This window comes from Chaetura pelagica, unplaced genomic scaffold (genome assembly GCF_000747805.2).
Source record: "Chaetura pelagica isolate M959 unplaced genomic scaffold, ChaPel_1.0 scaffold52, whole genome shotgun sequence".
NCBI classification, from domain to species: Eukaryota; Metazoa; Chordata; class Aves; order Apodiformes; family Apodidae; genus Chaetura; species Chaetura pelagica.
The window spans coordinates 1381162-1402222 of NW_009952486.1; the positions used below are offsets into that span (position 1 = coordinate 1381162).

Consider the following 21061-nt stretch of genomic DNA (forward strand, 5'->3'; position numbering starts at 1 on the left):
AGGGGGTTGCGGCTCCATGTGGCAGTACTGGGAGTGGTGAGGGTGCGGCTGCCCCTCGGGGGGCCCCGCGTGGTGCGCGGCGGGAGGGTGCTGGGGGTGCTGCTGATGTGGGGCTGCTGGAGGCTGCGGTGATGAGCCAGATGGTGGATGGCCTTGGGAAGGTGGCTTTCCCCTTTTACTACCAAATAAGGAACCTAGGAGTGAGGAGGAGTTAGGCATAGTCTGGTGAGGGCGAGATGGACACTCTCGGGTTGATGTAGCTCTCCGGCGCATGTGAGGGCTGCTAATGATGGACCCCTAAAAAGAAATTAATAGAAATCAAAATTAAAAAAAAAACCTCGGAATGTTCAAAAGAAAAAAGTTCACACTGACCCAACAATCTCCTCCTTTGGGGTTCACATGGGGTGGGCTATGATTAGAGCTCTAGGAAGGACGTTACGCCCACCTCCTCTGAGGTGGCCATGAGGCATTTGTGCCCTGCTCGGGGTATTTTAGCCATCAAGGGTTTTTCTCTCGGGACTTTACTAACAAAAGCTTTGACTTTAAATAAGAAAAATGTAAAGGAAGAGTCACATGACATCTAGGAGTGTGTTTTTAAAGGAAAAATACATTTTAAAAGACTGTAAAAAATACCATACTTGCTTTTTTACAACAACAAAAAAAATCTATATTAAATTCAATCCAAATAGTCAAACACACAGCAGCAAATATTACAGCTAAAATTCAGATTTCAAAACAGCATTTTAAACTTTTTTTAATAGTAGTTTTCCACTACTATCTGCCACGGTGCTGCTTCTCAAGCCTACCTCTTGATTATGTGTTCAAAGGGAACCACACCATTTTTGCCACTAGCATTTCTATGTGATTGTGTTCTTCTGACCTGTGGTCCAGAGTTTTCTGCTATTGAGCCTGAAATGGTGTATTTTAGTTTCTGGAAGCTTTGGGGTTGTATTTTTTAAAAAGGGTTATGGGACACAACAGTACTCAGGCACAGTGTGCTATAATTCAACTGCAATCTACCTAAAGCAAACAGAAAAGAAAGAAAAAAAAGATAAAAGAAAAAAAAAATAGGAAAAAAAATCTGCAAGCTGAATTCAGAGACATGAACAGTATATATAAATGGTTTGAAGATGAATGAAATCTCATGAAATCCACATTGAATTCACCTATCTTCAGAATTTCTTCCTCCCATGCCCTCTCTGTGCAATTCCATGGTGTCATGACTGCAGACATTTAGCAATTGGACTCGAGAAGAAGCAATGGGGATGGCTGAGCATGAGAGTCAAAAAAAAGAGTCGCAGCTGAATATCGAGCAGCAAGAACAGTGTGCTTTGTCACAAAGAGCAAGTGGGCTTTTAAGCTGGGACCAGACTGAGATGGTGGCAAAAGGACACGTCATATTCACTTCACCATGCTTGCAGGGACGAAGGGAGCGGGGTTAGCTCAAACCAGAAGGGGCACCGGTCTGAAAACAAGCTGTCAGTGCTTTGTAAGCTGCAAGAGCACGGAGTGAGTAGCCCAGGCATGCATTGTGTTTGCGGCAGGCAGGTTACGTGTTAGAAGAAGAAAAAAAAAACAAAAAAGAGCAAAAAAACAATATATGTATATAAAAGAAAGGTTTGAAATGCACATCATCACATCCAGCTAGACATCAGGAGCTTCCTACTTACTTCCATATTGCTGTCTAGCGATCCTGCACTGCTGCGGCGCCCACGCTTGCCTGCCCAGGACATGCAACACCAGAGATTAGAGACTGAGACAAGACCCGGGTGAACAACAGCTGCTCGTCCCCGACCACTAGAGGAGCCTCTAAATGCAACTAGAGGGGCTGCAGGGGGTCACACCACACTGGGCTGGTACAGCAGCTACTAAAGCAGGAACTTCAGATTTCTAAGGCCATTTTATATGAAGTTATGTCGAGTTTCTGTACCTGACTAATGTTTGAGAGGCATTGTTTCTGTGAACCAACTAGCGTTAACAGGGTGTGATCTTTTCTATTTGTACAACTCTTGGAATACATCTAATTTAGCAACTGTATTTAGTAGCGTGCTTATGATGTTGACCAGCAACAATTTTAAATGCTTTGATTTCCTGCAATCCAATCATCTATGAAGCCTCTTCTTCACAGGCTGATACCACTGATATATACTTGTGGGGTGGGATTCATTTAAATGCAGATTTTAATACTGGCATATTCTGAACTGCAGTGAGGGAGATTGGTGAGGGGCACCAGCTGCAGAATTTCATCTTCAGTTTTGAACCTTAGTGGATTTCATATAATCTCCTTTCATGAGGTTTAAAAAAAACTAAACTTAATTTTTGATCAAGAAATCCGGAATCTGTCTCGACATTATGGCTAGATTTTGTTTGTGTAGCTGTGCAGTGCTTTGTCTTCCAGTCTGACAGATTTGTTCTCCAACAGCCTCGAATTGCCAAAGACATTTAACTAAAACTACACATGAAACACCCAACTGTTTACCTAAAGAGGCAGAACACTTCAGTGGCTATATATAGGACACAGCATCCCAGATTTTCTTTCTCATTTCACAGCAGAGAAAATAGCATATGGCTGCAGTGGAAATAGATATTTTTGAAAAGATGGCTTGTTGAGCATTGCTTTGCAAAGTTCCAACCTACTTCCCTGGCAGGGTGCATAAACAAAGCTAACCTTTTGTAGAGGTTCTCACAGCTTCTCTGAAGTCTGCATGTTTCAGAAACCTACGTTCTCTCACTGCTTTCTCCCTGCTTTCCTGCAAGCTCACATAGCTGCACCCTGCACTGGAACACTGCTGCCTTCAGAGTCTTCTAACAGGTGGGTTAGGGGAGGGATGTGAAGACTTCACCCCTGAACCTACGAGCCACATCCCCTCGTCTCTTGCAGCCCAGAAGTCCCACAGCATCCCAGCTGGAGAGGAGAACTCGGTGACTGGTTTGCAAGGAGGAAACAACAGGGATTCCTGCCAGGTTCACCCTTCTTGGCATACCCTTTCCTGACCAATTCAGACTACCCATAAGGCTTACAAGATCAGTATGACCTACAAACACCACCTGTTAGGTCCATAAGCATAATTTGACCTGGCTGGTCTTCAGAGCTACAGTTCCCTTTAGGCTACTGCAGCATTTCCCCCTCTCTTACCACTGAGTTACTCCCCAGTACAAACCCCTCTGCATTGACATTAAATTGAGAGGAAGGCTTTTGTGGTCAAGGTGTCTGACTTGTTAACTTGCTGGAATTTTGAACAATTCCCCTAGACAGGCCCGTTGTCAAAAGCTTGGTGCTTCCTCTCCTGCTGCAGTTCCAGCCTCAGCAAAACCATAACTGTACTATCCTTAGTCCTGTTATCTGTGGCCCCTAAGAAAAACTGGTCTTGATAACCTCTTTTTTTTACTTCTAGTCAGGCTTTGATATTTCTCTGCTCTGCTAATGGGATTAGTCCTGATTAACACTCCAACCACTCTTGCTTGCTGACACAAAACCCCTGGGAATGACAGCCATCTCTTAACTCAGTGGTATTGTAAATAAGACTGACAGCTGCCACTAGTGGCCAAAAATGAAGGAGTGCAGGTAAATCTAATGCCTTTTGCATGTGGCAGGAGCCAGAGTCTCTGACAAAATCCCCATGATCACAGTACATACACTGGACATACAGACAGAATGAGACGTGGAGACTTTGCTTAGAATAACTTAAGGGCAAAGTAGTTCTAGAAAAGCCCAGAGCAAACAGAAAAATGCTACTTCCAGTGCCTCAGAGAGCCACTATCAAGAGCACCTTGGTTATTTTCTTAAAACCCAATTGAACCCACTTCTGTACTGGCTGACAGTGGGATACGAAGGCTGCTGTCCCCTGGGCCTTGAGGTGGCATCCCACCTGAGAATGTTCCCCTGGAGCTGCAGCCCTCAAATGCCTACCCAGGAAGTGGGGACTCTGAACTAGAACTGTGAGTTGGCCTAACTCTGTACTCACATAAAAACTGACAGCTGTGGCATGAAGCAAACTGGTATTTATCAAATCTGAAGGCCAGTTTTGCTTCGTGTACTACTGATCTACTTGAAAGTTAAGAATGTTACGTAGAGTGGGCTTTAATTTATTGTCATAAAACCAAATTTCAGTTAATTTGATCCTTTCTGATTCATTCCAACAGTTCATTGATGTTAGAAATGAATATCCTTTGTAAGAAACATATTTAGCTTACATAAGTATAGTATGCCCCACATATACATATACATATTATATGGAACGAAGGATATTTCAATTTAAATATAAATATAAAGTGATTAAAATATTTTTACAAACCTACACATTCCAAAAGTCAGAGTTTCACTAATAAAAATCCATTCTACCCTGCAGAAACTGATCTCACAGATGTGCAGATCATTACAGCAAATGTGCCTATTTCTTACTGCTCCTCTGTACTTCTTGAAACTCTGTCCTACGCCAGTGAGGTATGTTGATCTCTAAACAATGTATCATGATCTGGCTTTGAGTGTATCTGGAAAAAAAATGTTGGGAAAAAGTCCTAAATGAAAGGTTTGGTAAAGCAAATGAATGTAGCAGCTCTCACAGCAACGAGCTGTTACAGCTGCCCCCAAAGGCTGTGGAATTGGTATTCCCAGCAGCAGCAGAATCTGTCACCACTAGGCTACTGAGCTTACAGGTGCTACACAAACTGACTTGCTCAAAATTCTCTAAAACGATGCTCTAATCATTCATTTAGAGAAATCACCTTCCAGGGGTAAAAAGACTCTTGTAACCTTCACATTTTCAACTTGTTTTCTGGGTGAAACAGGTACAGTCTTACGATCACACACCAATCATGAAAATAGTTTCTTCTAAATCTCAGAAATACTGATGAAGCCCCAGGAGATGAGAAACAGCACAATCTCACCTGCACTGGAAAAGCAACCAGTGCCTTCCATAAGGCAGAAAAGTTGTTGACACAGAAGTGTTTATACACAGTGTGGGGCCTCCTTGTCCAACATACTTGTAAAATGGCTTAGTATTAAAATATGTGTATCACAACTGACTTGATTCATGTAAATCTCTTTAATTTTGAAATCCTCAGTACATTCCATCCTGCTCATTCCTGTTGCTCTTCCATTGAAGCACAGAAAATAGAACAACAGTGACAAGAGACAGGAGAAGTCTCTCCCTACTTGCAAAGCTCTTGTATTAAGGGAGACACAGACTGTACCTGCCCAGCACAGGCTGATCCCCCACATGAGGGGGCTCTGGAACTGCAGGAAGTCTGAGCCTTTTTAAGGGGGTTCCAATGCTGAGAAGTTCCACTGCCTTTTCCATTACACTCTGGGTTGCAGGAAATTTTAAAAAGTTTGTGACGAATTTGTTAAAAAAAAAGTTGTGTTTTTTTTTGAAGGTGGAAAGAACTATTTTTGAAGTTAAAGGTTGACCAGTGACATTAGGAAATTTTTAAAAGTTTGTGATTAATTTGTTAAAAAAAAAGCTTTTTTTTTAAGGTGGAAAGAAGTATTTTTGAAGTTAAAGGTTGACCAGTGACATTATATGCAATATACAAATGGAGTTACTTTAATTCTGGAGCTACTTTATGTTTTTGTGGGGTTTTGTTCTGTTTTGACTTTTTTTAAAAGTAGTTTCTACCAGTCTGTGTTTATTTTTTTTGAGGTAGCTCAGGAGATGATGAGACAAGCACAATTTATATTACCAGCAACCATGATAGCATCCTGCAGTTCTGTGCAGGTTCCAGTATCACCTGGGCCTGCCCCTTCTGTTTTACCAGGGAAAGCCATAAAATGACATTTTTTTTACACAATGTGTAAATATTATTACCACCTTACAGGTTAGGGATGGGGGCAAAATAAAGCTTGATTTCCATGGGTGCTCACCACTGTAAACTCAATGTGAAAGCCCTAGGCTCTTCAGAAGCTCCAAATCACTGGAATTCCAACTGACTAGCCTGAAACCAGCTAAGAAACCTGTGAGAGATAGTCAGAAACACAACCAGTCTAATCCTCCATGCTCTGCTCTAGCCATCAAAACATGATGGGACTTCACCACTTCCATGTCTTTCTGTAAACCTACATATCATGTCACTGCATATGGACTAAGTGGTGAAACAGCTAAAATTCTACCAGAACCTGTAAAGCTCAGCTTTAAGTGCACTAAAATTTGTCTGTCTTCTAATATTTTCATGTGAATGAAGAATTCCAAACTTTGGGACAATTTAATTCAGTTCTTCCTTGACTATGGCTCAAGGATGTGTAATAAAAACTGTATCTTTCATTTGAGAAAAATAAAGCACCAAACACTTCTGACCCAGGCACATCTTGGAACAGTGGATTTCCACATTCTGCTTTTTATTCTGTCTCAATCCCCAGCTAACAATAATTTCATTTTTTTGAGTCAAGAGACCCTCCTGCACATCCTTTCTGCAATTCTGATTCAAGCTATCGTGACAAACGCACGGAGGAACAACCATCAGGGTGCTCAGGAAACAATTCCTGACACAGGAATCTTGCCTTTCCTTGTGGGTTACAGCTGAGGAGTCAGAACCATTCAGGGTATCACTGTTCATTAGATCTCAGCAGCTTATGAATCATCACTGTCTTCCAAGAGAGCCATGTGAAGGCCCTTTCCACAGCCACCACTCCCCGCCGTGACACGTGGACTGTTCTCTTGACTAGTTGTGTCACACACCCGTGCAACCAAAATGCTCTTCAATCAGATTTCCCCTTCACTGAATAAATATTTAACATTTTTCAATTTGTTTGTTTTTTTTTTTGCCACGTTCATTGGACAATTACCTGCCCTACTGCACAAACATGCAACCAGGCAATTTTCTCATGTTTATTAGGCTTATTTCTGTTTAAATGCAGAAATGAATCCATTTCCCTAATGCCTTTCCCTGCAGAAGGACACACAACCACACACAGCCCCACTACTGCTCCTCCTCCTTTTGGATCCTGTGTTTTATCTACAACAAGAACTGAGGCAGCCTAACTTTAGTGCCCTTTTGCAGAGGCAATTTAGTTCAACCACTGGGACACAGATCTTGCTGAATGGAAGAGATGTCATTGTTTTTCAATGGATCATCTCCTCCATATTAAACCAAACCCAGCTGCCCATGCAAGCTGGTCACTGAGAAAAGGCAGGAAAGACATGGGTCATCTCATTAAAATTACACCAAATAACCAAGGAAATAGCAGGTATGTAATTTCTCAAGTCAGTTGCACTGCACAAGACCAAACAGAAACTCTCCATAATTCTCAACTCGTTAAAGTTAAAATTAAGTTTAGTTGGGTTTAACAAACTCATTGATAAACCCTGCAGTCTGTGAGTGATTTCTACTTTTTATCATGGAAAAAAGTTGTTTTCAGTAATAAACATGCCAAGGGCAGGCATGTCCTGTTGAAACATGACATGTTTTCATGAGTACAAATAATCGTTTATTGCATAAAACCCATAACATGAATTTAAATACATGGCAATGTTTGAAAGGTAGGGATGAAAAATTCCTCTGGGATGCAAAAAAAACCCAACCAACCAGAAATCACTTTTATTGGTACAGATACCCACTGAACTCACATATTTAACAATATGGTAGTTCTCATCCTAATGAAATGGAAACAAAACAACAAAAAAGGATGATGGAGGTATCCTAAAATCTGAGATAAAAACAGTGGGGAAGACTAGTGGCTTGATCTAAAATCCAGTGAAGCCAATTAAGCACCACTGTTGAGCTTCAGCCTGATTTTGGATTAAGGTCCTAGGTCTTTTTAATGAAGCAAATGGATATATGAGTATGAAAGCCTAAACAGAGAACAAAAAACTGAAAGAGCTCACTCTCTACATGTTTGTATGCACATGTATATACACACACCAGGCTTCAGCTTATGAGAATTTATTGCAGCACAGCTAAAATCTCTTCTTCAGCTAAAAAAGGAAAAAGGTAACTAGTGTCTATTACCAAAGATACACACAGTATTGAAATTAGGACTAGACTGTAAATCACCACTGCAATTAAAAGAACAAATTGGAGCATGTAACACAGAATGTGAACTAATAAATCAATAAAAATGTATGTAGTTGCTACTATCCCCAGAAGTATGTTCTGAGTAGTGGGCATGATGTTCAGGTAGGACTTGCTGTACATGATAGGAATCATGTTTAACACTGAAGCACCAGGTTACTACCCAGGGTAGTAACTCCATTACCTGAGTATGCCAGTTGTGTTACTGAAGCAAAACATAACATTAAAAACATACCAAACTTCTCCTGGCTCTTCTTTGGCTAAAAAAAAATCACACCACCACTCCGTTTCAGTCTTTAGCTATATTAAATAGTTAATAAATCTTAAGACACATCAGGGGCTTTGGGGGACATCAGTGCTCTTGTCCACTAGGGCTTCCTTTATTATATTGGCAATATTTTTTTCACAACAACCTCTTCTGAAAGAACTGGGCACTATATCTTGAATTGCAAACCAATAGGAGAGCATCAGGGACACACTGTATCTGAACTCTAGGCAGAATTTAGAAGGGCTTCACTCCATTTCATTCATCAAGGTGGTAACACAGGTACACTGGAGCACAGAATGCACAGAAAGTGGTCAGTACACACAGACCAGTTTCTTTTCTTTTCTTTCTAAGCCTATTGTACGAAGGGGAAGAAGCAAAGGGGAGTGAAAAAAATAAAGGAAAGCTAAGTGGGTTAACTCCTAGCACAAGTCAACCTTATTTTTTTTAAGAAAACACTATTTTTCCTCTGTCTTCACTCTCCTTTAAAACTATATATAGCAGCCTACAGCGGTTTCAATGCTTTCAAACAGTTGCTTCATAGAACCAGGGGAAAAAAAACCAACCAACCAGGAATTCAACACCAACTATGGCAGAGGAGCTATGGAAAATGTTTGGAGCTTCAGCATTCCTAGCTCTGGGAGCCCAGTGTCAGCTGAGCCTCCTGCATGTAGAGGTGAGAGCAGGGGCTGCAGTGCTTACCTGCTTCAGACAGGTCCCGCAGGGAGCTGCTCAGAGCACTCCTCTTCAGCCCCTCCCCAGTGGCATAGCTGTCATCCAGGCAAGCCCTGCTCAGCGTCCCATTCCCAGAATCCTTTTTCAGGCTGGAGCACTGAGACATGCTTGGACGCACCACACCCTTCTGCTTTTCTAGCTCAGCTGAAACAAAGAGAGACCCATTTTCGACTACAGCGCAGGGCACGGTAACATCACCACCCCTGTCTGTGCTCCCTTGTTACTCAGAATAATAAGCAAGGGCTCATTTTGGCACTGTGTAAATGCTAGAAAGGAACTTCACCCCTGTACCTACAGCTTTATATTACAAGATACAGGATGGAAGGCTCCTCCTCTCCTGGAAACAGAGAAGATAAAGCTCCACGTTTAGACATTCCAGCAAAACCTATCAGTTTGCACTATGGGCACCTAATTGAGAGAATACAGGAATATCAACAAAAATTCAGTGAAATGTATTTGAAGGGCCACCACTGAGAATTTCAGAGGGATGTAAATGATCCCTAAATTTCTTACTGTAATTTATACTACAAATTACAAATCCATCTCTCCTCTGCTGTTTGCTATCTGCAGCTTGTCCAGGCTAAATGTCCTGCTGCAGTAAACAGTCAATCAACTCATCTGGGATTTAAGATAGCATTAAGTTTTTTTTCTCTTTGTAGAATAAAAACCATGGAAAACCCCAAATTATCTGGAACTTTAAAAAGTTCTCACAGGTTATACACATATTTCAGATTTTCTTATTGTCATTAGCTTGAAAATGCTCTATCGTATGTACCTTTGTACTTACACTCTATTCTGTGCTTTTCCATTTCTTGAACCTCTGCAATTGACTCCCTCAGATCATCTGTAAACTTCTTCCTGTCCTGAGGATTTGGTGCATTGAAATTTATTAGTACTTTGATATCTGCTCCTGGAACAGCTGACGTGAGCCGAATGCCATTGGGATAATCTAGAAGAAAGAGTCAAGAAAAACTAAGCTCTGATTATTCCAATCACTTTGCTTTTTATTAAAAAATGCCCAGATAACTGTAGGCTTTTTCCTAATACTACCATAAGGGGGCTAAGTCAGAGAAACAGAAGTCTAAAGGCACAGAATTAGAATGAAAATCCCTAAGACACGTTGGAACTGATTAACTGTCAGGATGCTGAATAAATATTGAATGATAAGCCTTTTGCAGCTGTTACCCTTAAGTTACAATGTATAAACATAGAAGAAAAATCCCAGAAAGAATAAAAGAAAAAATGCAGGGGATAATTTTTGTTTCATGGAACAGATCCCTTTACCCACCTTGCTCAGTTGTGACTGAAGTTTTGCTGAGTAAAGACTGCCTGAGTACCTCTCTAGTTCTAGAAACTCCCTTATAAATTGTTTGCAGAAAGACAAACAGATTAGCACATACAACTTGTAGTATTTCCTATTCATTTGAGTTCCTTGGACATCTAACTTCCCTTTTTAAAAAAAACCCAACATTAAAATTACCTTAGAAATTACACACTGAGGAAGCTGAAGGGGTGGGTTTGTTCCTTTTCCCTCTTTTTGCCCACATTATAAATGTCTTTCCAGTAACAGGCAGATTTTCCAGCAAATTGCCTTTGCCTTTTTTCTAGCTGTGTATCTGACAATGCAAATTTTAACAGCTGGTCAAAAATATCTGCTGGTTGGGATGAAAGGTTCCTTTACAGAAAAATAGCTTATAAGGAAGACATGTTCTGCTGTAGAGAACAGAATCAGCCTTTGCTTCAAACACAGACCTGTAGAAAAGGGGTGTCAGAAAAACTCAGACACTGCATTGTGGTTCACAACGTTTTCTTTTACTCAACTGCCTGACTTTACCAGTTTGCTAAAGCTCCTAAATATTTACTCAGGTATTCGACCTGAAGTTCAAGTGCTCCCACGTACTAGAAATCCTTTCCTCAAGAACCAGGTGATGTCAGGCAGTCTCTTCCCTCAAAGCTGTTTGGTTTCAACAAGACTTGGAGCACTGAGAACTGAGTGCAAATGCTAAGCTCTTGAAAGGCTGCCTTAACTTCCAAATCAGTCCCACGTAAAGTGAGACAGGTCCATTTTCCTGCTCAGAGGAAAAGAGGTGCCACCTTCCACAAGCCTCAGAGGGTACAGAGGGGAAGGAGGGAGCAAGAATTTGGGGTTTCTGCCCAGGTTTGATATTGATATCTTGCAGAGAAGTAGAGCTGATCTGCTTCTCCTGACCAGATGACAACTGCACCCATGGTCACTGAAATCAGGCAGCTGCTGCCTCCAGAGCCCAGCAGGTGGCTGTGCCACAGAGGGGGCTGGTGCTGAGCATGCCAAGGAGGAGAGCACGGTGTGACACCACGTGCTGCTTCAATCACTGCACCTGGGTATGCAGCAAGCTGCTCTAGAAAGTGCACCATGTGGAACAAAAGAAAGGAAGATGTTTAAAAAACTAAATGAGTAAACTTGGTAACCCCGAAGTACCATGGGCTGCCCTCACATGTGAACAAAGAGTGAGTTTCCACATGCTAAGCAAACAAAAATACATTATTACCAGAGATCCTTCTCTATATCATATTGATTAAGCATCAAGAAACACGTAAATAGTTATTGATTTCAGATACACTCTTAAACTTATCTGCTTGCCCTTTCTGTTTTGTCAGGGATTTCGACTGAAAACATAAAATACACTTCCCTTACGGCCTATTTATTTCTAGAGATATAGGAAATCATTTTCCCTTTTGGAGCTCATCCATCCCTCAATGTAGCTGACTTCTACCATCAACACCAATCATACAGTTCAGCCTCACCAGCAGCCAAACAAACATTTTTGTTGCTTCTGCTGCAGTGACACTGAATGTTATTCACTTGAAAGCTGCTGGTTCTGACCTACTGACTGGCATGAGGGCTCTGGCCACAACACCCCAGAGCTGCTAGGCATAGGGGAAGCCAACAATTTGAATTCTACAAACCAGAGAAGAAGAAAACTTCTCTCTCCCAACTGGAAAATGCTGCATTCCTCCTACCAGGCCCCACCACCAGCAGCCCAACCAGCACAATGATTCCCCACCATGAATTCACCTCAGGAGCCCAACTCTGTCCACTGAAGTGTCTCACTTACAATCCCTGCAGTTCACTGGGAGGAATCCAGCCCTGTACTTCTAGTCTCACTATAGATATTTTTAACTTTACTTGAATAAAGTGTTTCTGCTCAGCATGCTCATGAGATTTCTTATGCTTTTGTAAAAGTATTTAACTTTACAGCAGAGGAATTACATATTCTCCTATATCCAATGTACAATCCAGGATAGAAATATTTGGCCTTCCTTTCTAAAAATTAATTTTATCACCATGCAATGTTTGCACAAGGGAGAATGAATGTGTATGCATATAAATAATCTGCAGGCTGCACTGCTGCTATAAGCTCTACAGAATCTTCCCTTTTGAAATCTCCAGATGCTTTGACTCAAAAACAGCAACTTCTTCAGAGCGAGAGGAGCACTGGAGCACATCCTCAAGGACGAGCAAAAACTAAAGAGCTTTCCACAACAGCAAAGCACAGGAATACTGAAGGTCACACTGAAATACATGCCATTTATCATGAAGGTCAAGGTTTGCTCTGCAAACCACCAAGCCATGTCCAACAGACTGTCTCCCTGTGACCACACAGCCAACTATGCTCTGCCACGTTATCACTGATGGGCTTTAGCAAAATACTTGCTTTTTGTTGGGTTTTTGTCTGCTAAGACTGAGCTTGGCACACATTAAAGATAAAAAGAACATTGGATTGATGCAGATCACAACTGACATAAACAAAAGGTGCCAGAAAATGCAAACTTTCAGCCAGGCTCTCTGCTTTGTGTTTGTATTTGAATGAGTATACATTACCCAGGCACAAAGTTAAGCTATAAATCAGGAAAATGAATTAAGTAGTCCTTTGAATTACACACAGAATTATAATAGTAATTATTTACTGTAATACATTCAGTTCCAGCTAACTGCACCATTGACTCAGCAACAGATACAACACATTTGTTTCTTTACAAGCATTCACAGGTATTCACAAACAACACATCTTGCTAGACACAGTTTCTGACTACAACCCAAAAACCATCCCACAGCAGTCTTGCTTTCTCTTGTGCTGACATTGTCCTGTCTCAAACTTCAGGGCTAACTTGAATTCAAATCTATTTTATTCCTAAATTCAGAATCAAGTCCTGTCCATCCCTTTCATCACACAGGTTTTATTTTATTTACAAACCAAAAGGAGAGGAAAGACTTACACTGGTTCTCAAACAGAAGAACTTGCATTCCATAGAGGGAAAACGACTGTCGGAAACTGTACGTAACCGAGTTCTTCTTCTTCTGAAAAATCTTGGTCACCTGAAAGTTACCAAAGAAACCAAGTGAAATAGCCCTTTTGCCTTATCTGGTTTTGGAAAATTATTGTTCTTAAGAACTAATGGATCAGAAAAGACTTTATGACAAAGCTATAACCTGTCAGAAAATAGGAATTTGTCATTTTTTCCTCTTAACCAGAAGGTTTAGTATTTTATCCAAAGACAAAGCCTTTGTGTTCCATGTTCTCCAGAACACTGCTGCTCAGAATTCCAGAAAGAAAAAAAACCAACAACCTGCATCCTTCCTGTGCACTGAGCACACGTGTGAAAATGTAGATATGTTTAAACCAACCTTTCTAAATAAACTCAGCTGCTACCACACTGTCCTTCATGCTTTTTCCTCACAGAGTGAGCAAAGGCAGGGCACACCCATGGCTCTTCACACCGGGTCAGTTCTTAGCTCAGATTCCCATGTGCTCTGAGCTTCCAAACCTGCTTCAGCTGCCAACACTGCTCACCCAGCCCTGCCATGCCCAGCACCTGCCTCTAGAAAACCTCTGGGTCTGTGGAAACCTTTCCACAAGAGGAGTAACATACTATGGCTCACCATCAATTTACAACCAAGAGGTCTATTTTTACTAGTGCTTTCTAATTCTAACTTTTGATGATGGCATTTTACTAGAACTGACAAATTTGGTCTATGTTACTCCCAAAACAGTTGGGTAAAACTACAGAAATCTGAGTAGGTAATAAAAACAACAGAAAACTTGCAACCTGAAGATGACAATGTCCCATCATTTTACACCCAAGCTCACATTTACAAATGGGAGGTTATGTTAACAATCAAAAGGATTATTTTATATTTTTTATTTACTTTCTGTTTTAAACTCTGAAAATATGTAAAAATTACACCCAATTAAATTGTGCATCTGAAGCATGTCTTCTTTGTAGCAAAACATGTCAAGTACTTAGTTTAATTTGCATCCAGTTCTGGGCTCCCCAGTACAAGAGAGACAGGGAACTACTGGAGAGAGTCCATGGGAGGGCAACAAAGGTGACTGGGGAACTGGAGCAACTCTCTTATGAGGAAAGGCTGGGAGAGCTGGGGCTGTTCAGCCTGGAGAAGAGAAGGCTGAGGAGACCTTATCACTGCCTGGAAGTATCTCAGGGTGGGTGCAGGAGGATGGAGCCAGACTCTGCTCAGTAGTGCCCAGGGACAGGAGGAGGGGCAATGGGCACAAGCTGGAACATGAGAAGTTCCTTTGAAATATGAGGAAAACCTTCTTTACAGTGAGGGTGACAGAGCCCTGGGACAGGCTGCCCAGGGAGGGTGTGGAGTCCCCTTCTCTGCAGACATTCCAAACCCACCTGGATGCAGCCCTGAGTAATGTGCTCCAGGGGATCCTGCTTTAGCAGGGGGGTTGGACTGGATGGTCTCTAGAGGCCCCTTCCAACCCTTACAATTCTGTGATTAGTTTACTTCTTAGTTCTCAGATAACAGTCAAATACATTCCAAATAGAATGCAACATATTTCTCTATTTTTAACAGGAAATCAACCATATCATTCCAAGCTGTCACTGGTTTTGCATGTCTTTTTTTCAAAAGACTGGGTCAAGTTAAATGCACACTAAAAAGTAAAGTTAATTGTAAACTGTATTTCAACACATCCTGCTCCCATTTCAATGAATAAACATGTCTGGGTCATGGAACAAGTGGGGAATACAAAGTAGCATGCAATTCTGTTTTTCCACAAGTAACTTCAATTCATTATTCACAGAATAAGGAATGTCTCTGCTTACCCATTAGGGAAAAGGGTAAACTGGAGGTATTTTTTGTTCTTTACAGCAAAAGCTATTGCATCAAAGTGCTTTCTTACAATAGAGTGTAGAAATCAATAAACAATTTGGTTTAAAAACAAATTATATATAATGAAGAAAATTCAGAAAATTTCAATCTTAATCATCCCAAGATGGTTGGAGTACAGAGTAAAAGGTAATAGATACTTATTTTTAGGAATGCTCATGCACTTAATTCCCACTGATTTCATGGAGATAGGCATCTCTGCATACCACCCTAGAAGCCTGTCCACCTGCAAATACATACCACAAGAAGATCATTAAATAGAAATATTTCTCGCTGGTGCAGCCCAAGCTTCTGAGGTTTATTTGGGTCTGGGACTTCAAACAGCCTGCAGTAGCACACCAGCCTCCGGTGGGGCAGGGAGAGGACCTGTGGGAATAGAGAAAGTCATGGTCAATACAGCAATATTTTGCCAAGGAACAGCACCTTGCACACCTAGAGTCCTTCTTTAAAAATCTGAAGTAGGGAATGTTCTCTGGTAACTAAACATGTCTTTCATTTATTTATATATGATATCTCTTTATTCTGCATAGGAGTTAAGGGATTGACCAGGCAAAGAAAAACAAGACTGTTTCTGCTTCTTCTTCCTTTCCATGAGCAGGGGGAGAAAAAAAACAGAGGAGGAAAAAGAGTTTAGGACTCTCTATCTGCCCTTGTTCCTGGTTGGTTAGCCAGTCATTTGCTGAGATTTCAGTTTTTCCCCCAAATCCAATGACAACTGTACTAATAGCAGACAAAATGCTAATTGCATTGAATTTATCTATGGCAGTAGCTTAGTTACTCTTCCTGGATTTTCAAGAAGGTATTTTATCAAACATCTGACATGTTCTAAAGGAGTCAGCATGCTGAAGAATGCTGGAGAGATCAAGGGTTTCTATTTTTCAGGCTACTCTGGTCACTGAACAGCTCACATGAGCTCTCAGTGAAAAGTGGCAGGAATAAATGTTGCATGTTCTTGATCCCTCCTACCTCCAGACTCAGTTTCCCCAGCACATGGTAGTCTGAGATCTGCTACAGCAGAGTAACAAAACCCAAGGGCAGTCACTGAGCTTATGAACTTGCAAACAACTACAGTGAGCTCTGGTATTGAAATGTAACTCCAGACACAGCTTTCATTCAGAGCAATGGATGAGCTGGTGAGATTCTTTTCCACCATATTTTAAAAAGCTCACATCTTTCAGTTGCTTTTACAGGCCAGTGGCACTGCCTGGCATGTGCCCATGAAACAAGGACAGGTTCTTCCCTTGGGAATATGAAGCTTTGTGTGATTTTAATTGTTTACACAGAAAAAGCAAGAAATAGAAGACCGAAAAAAACAAGTGAAAGTTTGCAGTTCCTTCTCTGGATTGCCCTGAGTGAAGATGCTAATGGGAAGTGCAGTTATAATTGAGGCAAAAAGAATTAGGATCTAATTAGTATAAGCTAATCAGATTTGAGAGCACTATGTGCACTCCTCTGCTATGAGGGGGTTTCTCTGATTGTTCAGAACTACTGGCATTAATGTTACCATGAAAATAAAGTCAGTGAAACACTGCATTAGCAGAATCTGTCTACAACTCAAATCTGAAACCAGTATTTTGTATGTTCATCTCTCTTTCAGAAGAGAACTGTTAAATTAACTGGTAATATCTTTCTAGAGCATCATACTGAAATGGACCGGAAAAAACACAGCAGGGCCCAGGTGGAAAATTGAGTCACAACTGTCATGTTACTTAATTGATTTATTCTTCACTGGCTCTCTAAGTTCTACAGTGATGACACCTTTTAAAATGCAAAAAAAAAAGTGTACTGAAAAAAGGTCTAGAAAACTCTTGGCAAGAAATCAAGCAGACTCTGGGAAAGATATTTTTAAGAAAGGTCTTTATGCTTTGCAGCATTATTTCTATAACAATAGGCAAATTTGGCTTGAAAGCAGCCCAATTTTTTTAAAAGCCAAACTGTAATAATATAATACATTATTGCCAGTGCAAGAAGATGCTGCCAGTTAAAGTGACTATAAACTTGGAAGGAATATGAGAGGAATACGTACACAACCAAGTCCATGGTGCAGAGATCCAATCTACAGTAGAAAGACATATACAAGTTCATTAAACTTCAGAGAAAGACAGAACTGTATCATAGCAAGTAATTACGTCAGGGTCATACTATGACTAAATGCCTATAAAGTAAAAACAAATATTTCTATCAATAAAGACTGTTGGCTGTTTCCTCAATGTTCTTTCACCATTTTAAAAAGTTTCTCCACAGAAGAATCCTTGAATCTAGGAGTCTATTGAGGGCATTGTTTTCTTAATCCCATTTAATTCACAAGGTCAGGATTAGTTCTAAGGATTTGAATTGCCACATGCCTGAATAAAAAAAGAACTATGAAAAAAACCACCTCCCACAGAAGCCTATATATAAAACTAAATCCCCAAACAATCCCAGAAAATAAGTTTCTTATGAAAGCACAAATGACTTGGCAAATACTGACTTTAGAATATTCATTTGCCTTCTCCACAAAAAAAGCTTTTATAAAGGAAATCTTGCTTTCTCTCTCTTCTGCTTCAATCCAAGGGATCCCCCCAATATTTTCTTGCTGGGAAACAGAGGCAAATTGGATTATTTATTTTTGGTGGTCCCTTATTCCCTTCCCCCTCTCCTCACTTGAAGCTTGTCTGAGAAGAGATTACAATTCAAAGCTCTTTAAAAGCAGAGATACATGCTCTTTTTCTTAATTAAAAAACCTTGCAACCCAACACTCCCTGCTGTAGTAAAGTTCCCCAGAGTTGACAAAAACTGATGTAGGACTTGAAAAAACATGCAAGTTTAGCCCTTTTCTGCCTTCATTCTGGGCAGAAGATGACTCTGCAACTTAAATTCAGGATGTTTCCACATTGGATAGAATCGTTAGCATGTAAAATATTAGCCTTAATATGTCTCTTCACTCAGCTCCTAAAACAATAGCAAAAATGCTGTGCCCTTCCTTTTCTCCCTCCTTTTCCAACCGACACTTTGGAGACTAATTTATAGAGCAAAGTATTTCAGAATTTTTCCCACAACAAAACAGGAAGTATCTTTGGATGCTGAAACTCAGCACTAGAATCCCTGGGACCTGGTTGCCCAGTTTTGCTGAGACAAAAGGACACAATCTCCCAGAGCTGGCTGCAAAGCTGAGAAAGATGTTGACAGGAACAGGAGTTCTCTGGAAATGATGGAGCCACAACTGATAGCTTAAATGTTGAAATACAATTCTCTACAACATCACCCTTAACAACACACTTCGATTCTCTTAAAACAAAGATGAGACCTGCCCAAAACGCAGATTTTTCAGTGTAATTTCAGAACTGTAAAGCTTGAGGTAGAGAAAAGAGTTGAAGGCTCACAACATCAGCACTAATGAGTACCAGACTGCAGCAACAAAATGCATCTGCCCTGTTAATGCTCCAAAATTAAACCCAATCCTACAGCTCACCATTTTTTTGACCATTTCTGCCTTTCGCCATTTATTAACCAACGTCTAGTTGTAAGGACACGCCTCGGTTTTGTTCTGTACTGCCCATGGCCCTACATCCCCCCAAGAACTGACAGGCAGCACCAAGGGAACTTACCGGCTTCTTTCCCACTATGAGTTTTTCCACCTTCTGGACCTGGGACACGTGATCCTCGTTGGTTTTCAGCTCCCGTTTGCGGATGCGCTCGTAAATCCCGATCAGCATCTCTCGTGGGATGTCCTCACCATCATCCACGCCTGCAGAGCCCAACAGTGCCCATTAACCAGGCTGAGGGGTCTGACCCTGTTATTTCTCAGGCCCTCCTGCCTGCCTTCCCAAGGCAGCAGGTCTGGCACTCACTGAGCACTGCCTTTAGCCCAAAAGCTGCCCCCAGTATGGCAAGACATGGATGCAAATTGTCCAGCTTTAGTTTTTATTATTTTAAAACACTAAAAATAAGTAATAAAAAAGCTAATTTCCTGTGTAAATTCATTTTTTCAAAGCTCAAGTGAGTTAAATGACCCTTTCGACCCTCCATCTGACTTCCTCCTAGGAGCAGACCATGGGAGGGAAGAGAACAGCCATTCCATTTTGCCTCTATCCCAGTATGACTCACATTCTGCTAATAAAAAAAATGACAGCCTTATGAACACTCAGTAAAATTAATTCAACCAATATTTCCTGGATGATTTAAAAACCAATTAATTTACCCTGGTAAAACTGGTTACAGTATCATTGTTTAGCACTGTCTGATCTTTATTGGCACGTCAGTATTCTAGCAAATGCCTTGAATCTTTGCTCCTGAATTTTCAAGAGCAGTGGAAGGAGCCCAGTTTCAATAAATGACTTAAAGCTGGATTTCCTGGGGACAGGGAGATGCATGTCTACTTTTCAAACAGGCTTTAAAGCAATAACCCCTTATCTCTCATGCAGAAGCCAAAATACAATATTTTGTCACCCAGTGGAACAACTGCTCTGATAAAAAATTCTGTGATAAAACAGCTTCTTTGCAACTAAAAGGAAGTAAAACCACCTCTGTTCTGTTCCACACCAGCAAGTCTTCCACAGAGCAGCCTCTGCAATCCAGTAATTCAAATTTAGAGCCAAGGTAGCCTGTTACAAAACCATCTATGAGAATAAAAAATGGCTGCATTCAGGCTGGACCTCAGAGAGAATGTTCTGTATTTACTGTTACAAATATAACTGCAGTGTGATGCAAAGAGATGCATGCCAGGCCTTTTTTAATCTTTATGGGCTTTGTAATAAAATGCCAAAACTAACTTAAATTCTGCTAAGCTAAAACATCTGCTTAGCATAGATCACTCATTAATACCTTATATAAATCTAAGGGAATAAAATCCCCACACAGGACTTTCATTTTCAAGATGGGAAATTCCAGAACACCACAAGTATTTTGTTTTCACCAGCACTGAAACAAAAGCACCACATGCACACATGAATACAAACTGCCTCGCATCTGAGACACACCCCTTTATTTTTACAACCCGTTTTTTCTGCCATTGCACCCACTTTTAGACATGGCTGAGAAAATGGCAGTCAAGCAAACCATCAGTACTTGCTTGGCCTGCAGCTGAACAGTCCTGAACATCCTTTGCTGCTGAAAGAAGAGAGACTCTGCAGGAAGTTGTGCCTGTTCTGGGCTTAAAAGCAGGAGGAGGAGAGGACAGCAGTGGCTGAGCAGGCCAATTTCCTGGCCTTGTCACAAACTCACAGCAATGGAACTATTGTACAAGTTTTTTCCCCATGGGCACAAACTATCTTAAGGGAAAAAAAGGCATGGGGACTTCAGCCTCATTTTATTTCTCTGAGTCCTGTGATAAAAGGTGAATGCTGCCTGATCCATTCTTCCTCGAGTGCCTGGGAATAAGAGGGCGGATCATCTCAGTTTTCCTCCTCAGCTTCCTGCCAGGCCCTGACACTGCCTGAACTGATACTTCAGAAAAACCTGTTAGCTTTTTTTTTCCACTGGAAAGACCCAGGATAGAAAGAGCTGAGATACAAATTTGGACAAATATCTGCATTTTTTTTTTTGCAATCTAACTGCAGGCTCAGGTGTGCCACAGCCTGGTAAGTAGTTTCTTCATCAGGAAATAAACCAATGAAGAAACCAAAATGAAATTTCTGTGCTATTTCCTGTGTCTCTTTTGGGAAAGTTTTGGAGTGTTTGATTATTTTTTTTTTTCCCCCCACCAAAATATTCAATCTTTAGTTCACCTCCAAAACTCCCATAAAAAACCTCACACACATAGTGACGTGTTCATTACTATCCATACACACACAGCCTGAGCAAATGCAAGTTTTCTGTGGCAACACCTTACCTACAAGTTTCTACCAAAATCATTCATCTGCATCTCTTAAGGGAATGGAAAGCTGCCTCAGGCCACA

The 21061-nt window shown here is 40.9% G+C and overlaps 1 protein-coding gene across 1 annotated transcript in view; it reads right to left on the reverse strand.

Annotated features, from left to right (window-relative positions):
- The window catches only part of IQSEC1 (IQ motif and Sec7 domain 1), a 197078-nt gene that overhangs the window by 153 nt on the left and 175864 nt on the right, over positions 1-21061 (reverse strand). The window contains exons 9-16 of the mRNA XM_010008862.1: positions 18773-18912; positions 17212-17241; positions 15426-15551; positions 13265-13364; positions 9795-9956; positions 8975-9151; positions 1671-1720; positions 11-297 (exon numbers count right to left, since the gene is read on the reverse strand). Of these exons, the coding sequence (XP_010007164.1) occupies positions 11-297; positions 1671-1720; positions 8975-9151; positions 9795-9956; positions 13265-13364; positions 15426-15551; positions 17212-17241; positions 18773-18912 (1072 nt within the window). The remainder of the gene's footprint in view (positions 1-10; positions 298-1670; positions 1721-8974; positions 9152-9794; positions 9957-13264; positions 13365-15425; positions 15552-17211; positions 17242-18772; positions 18913-21061) is intronic.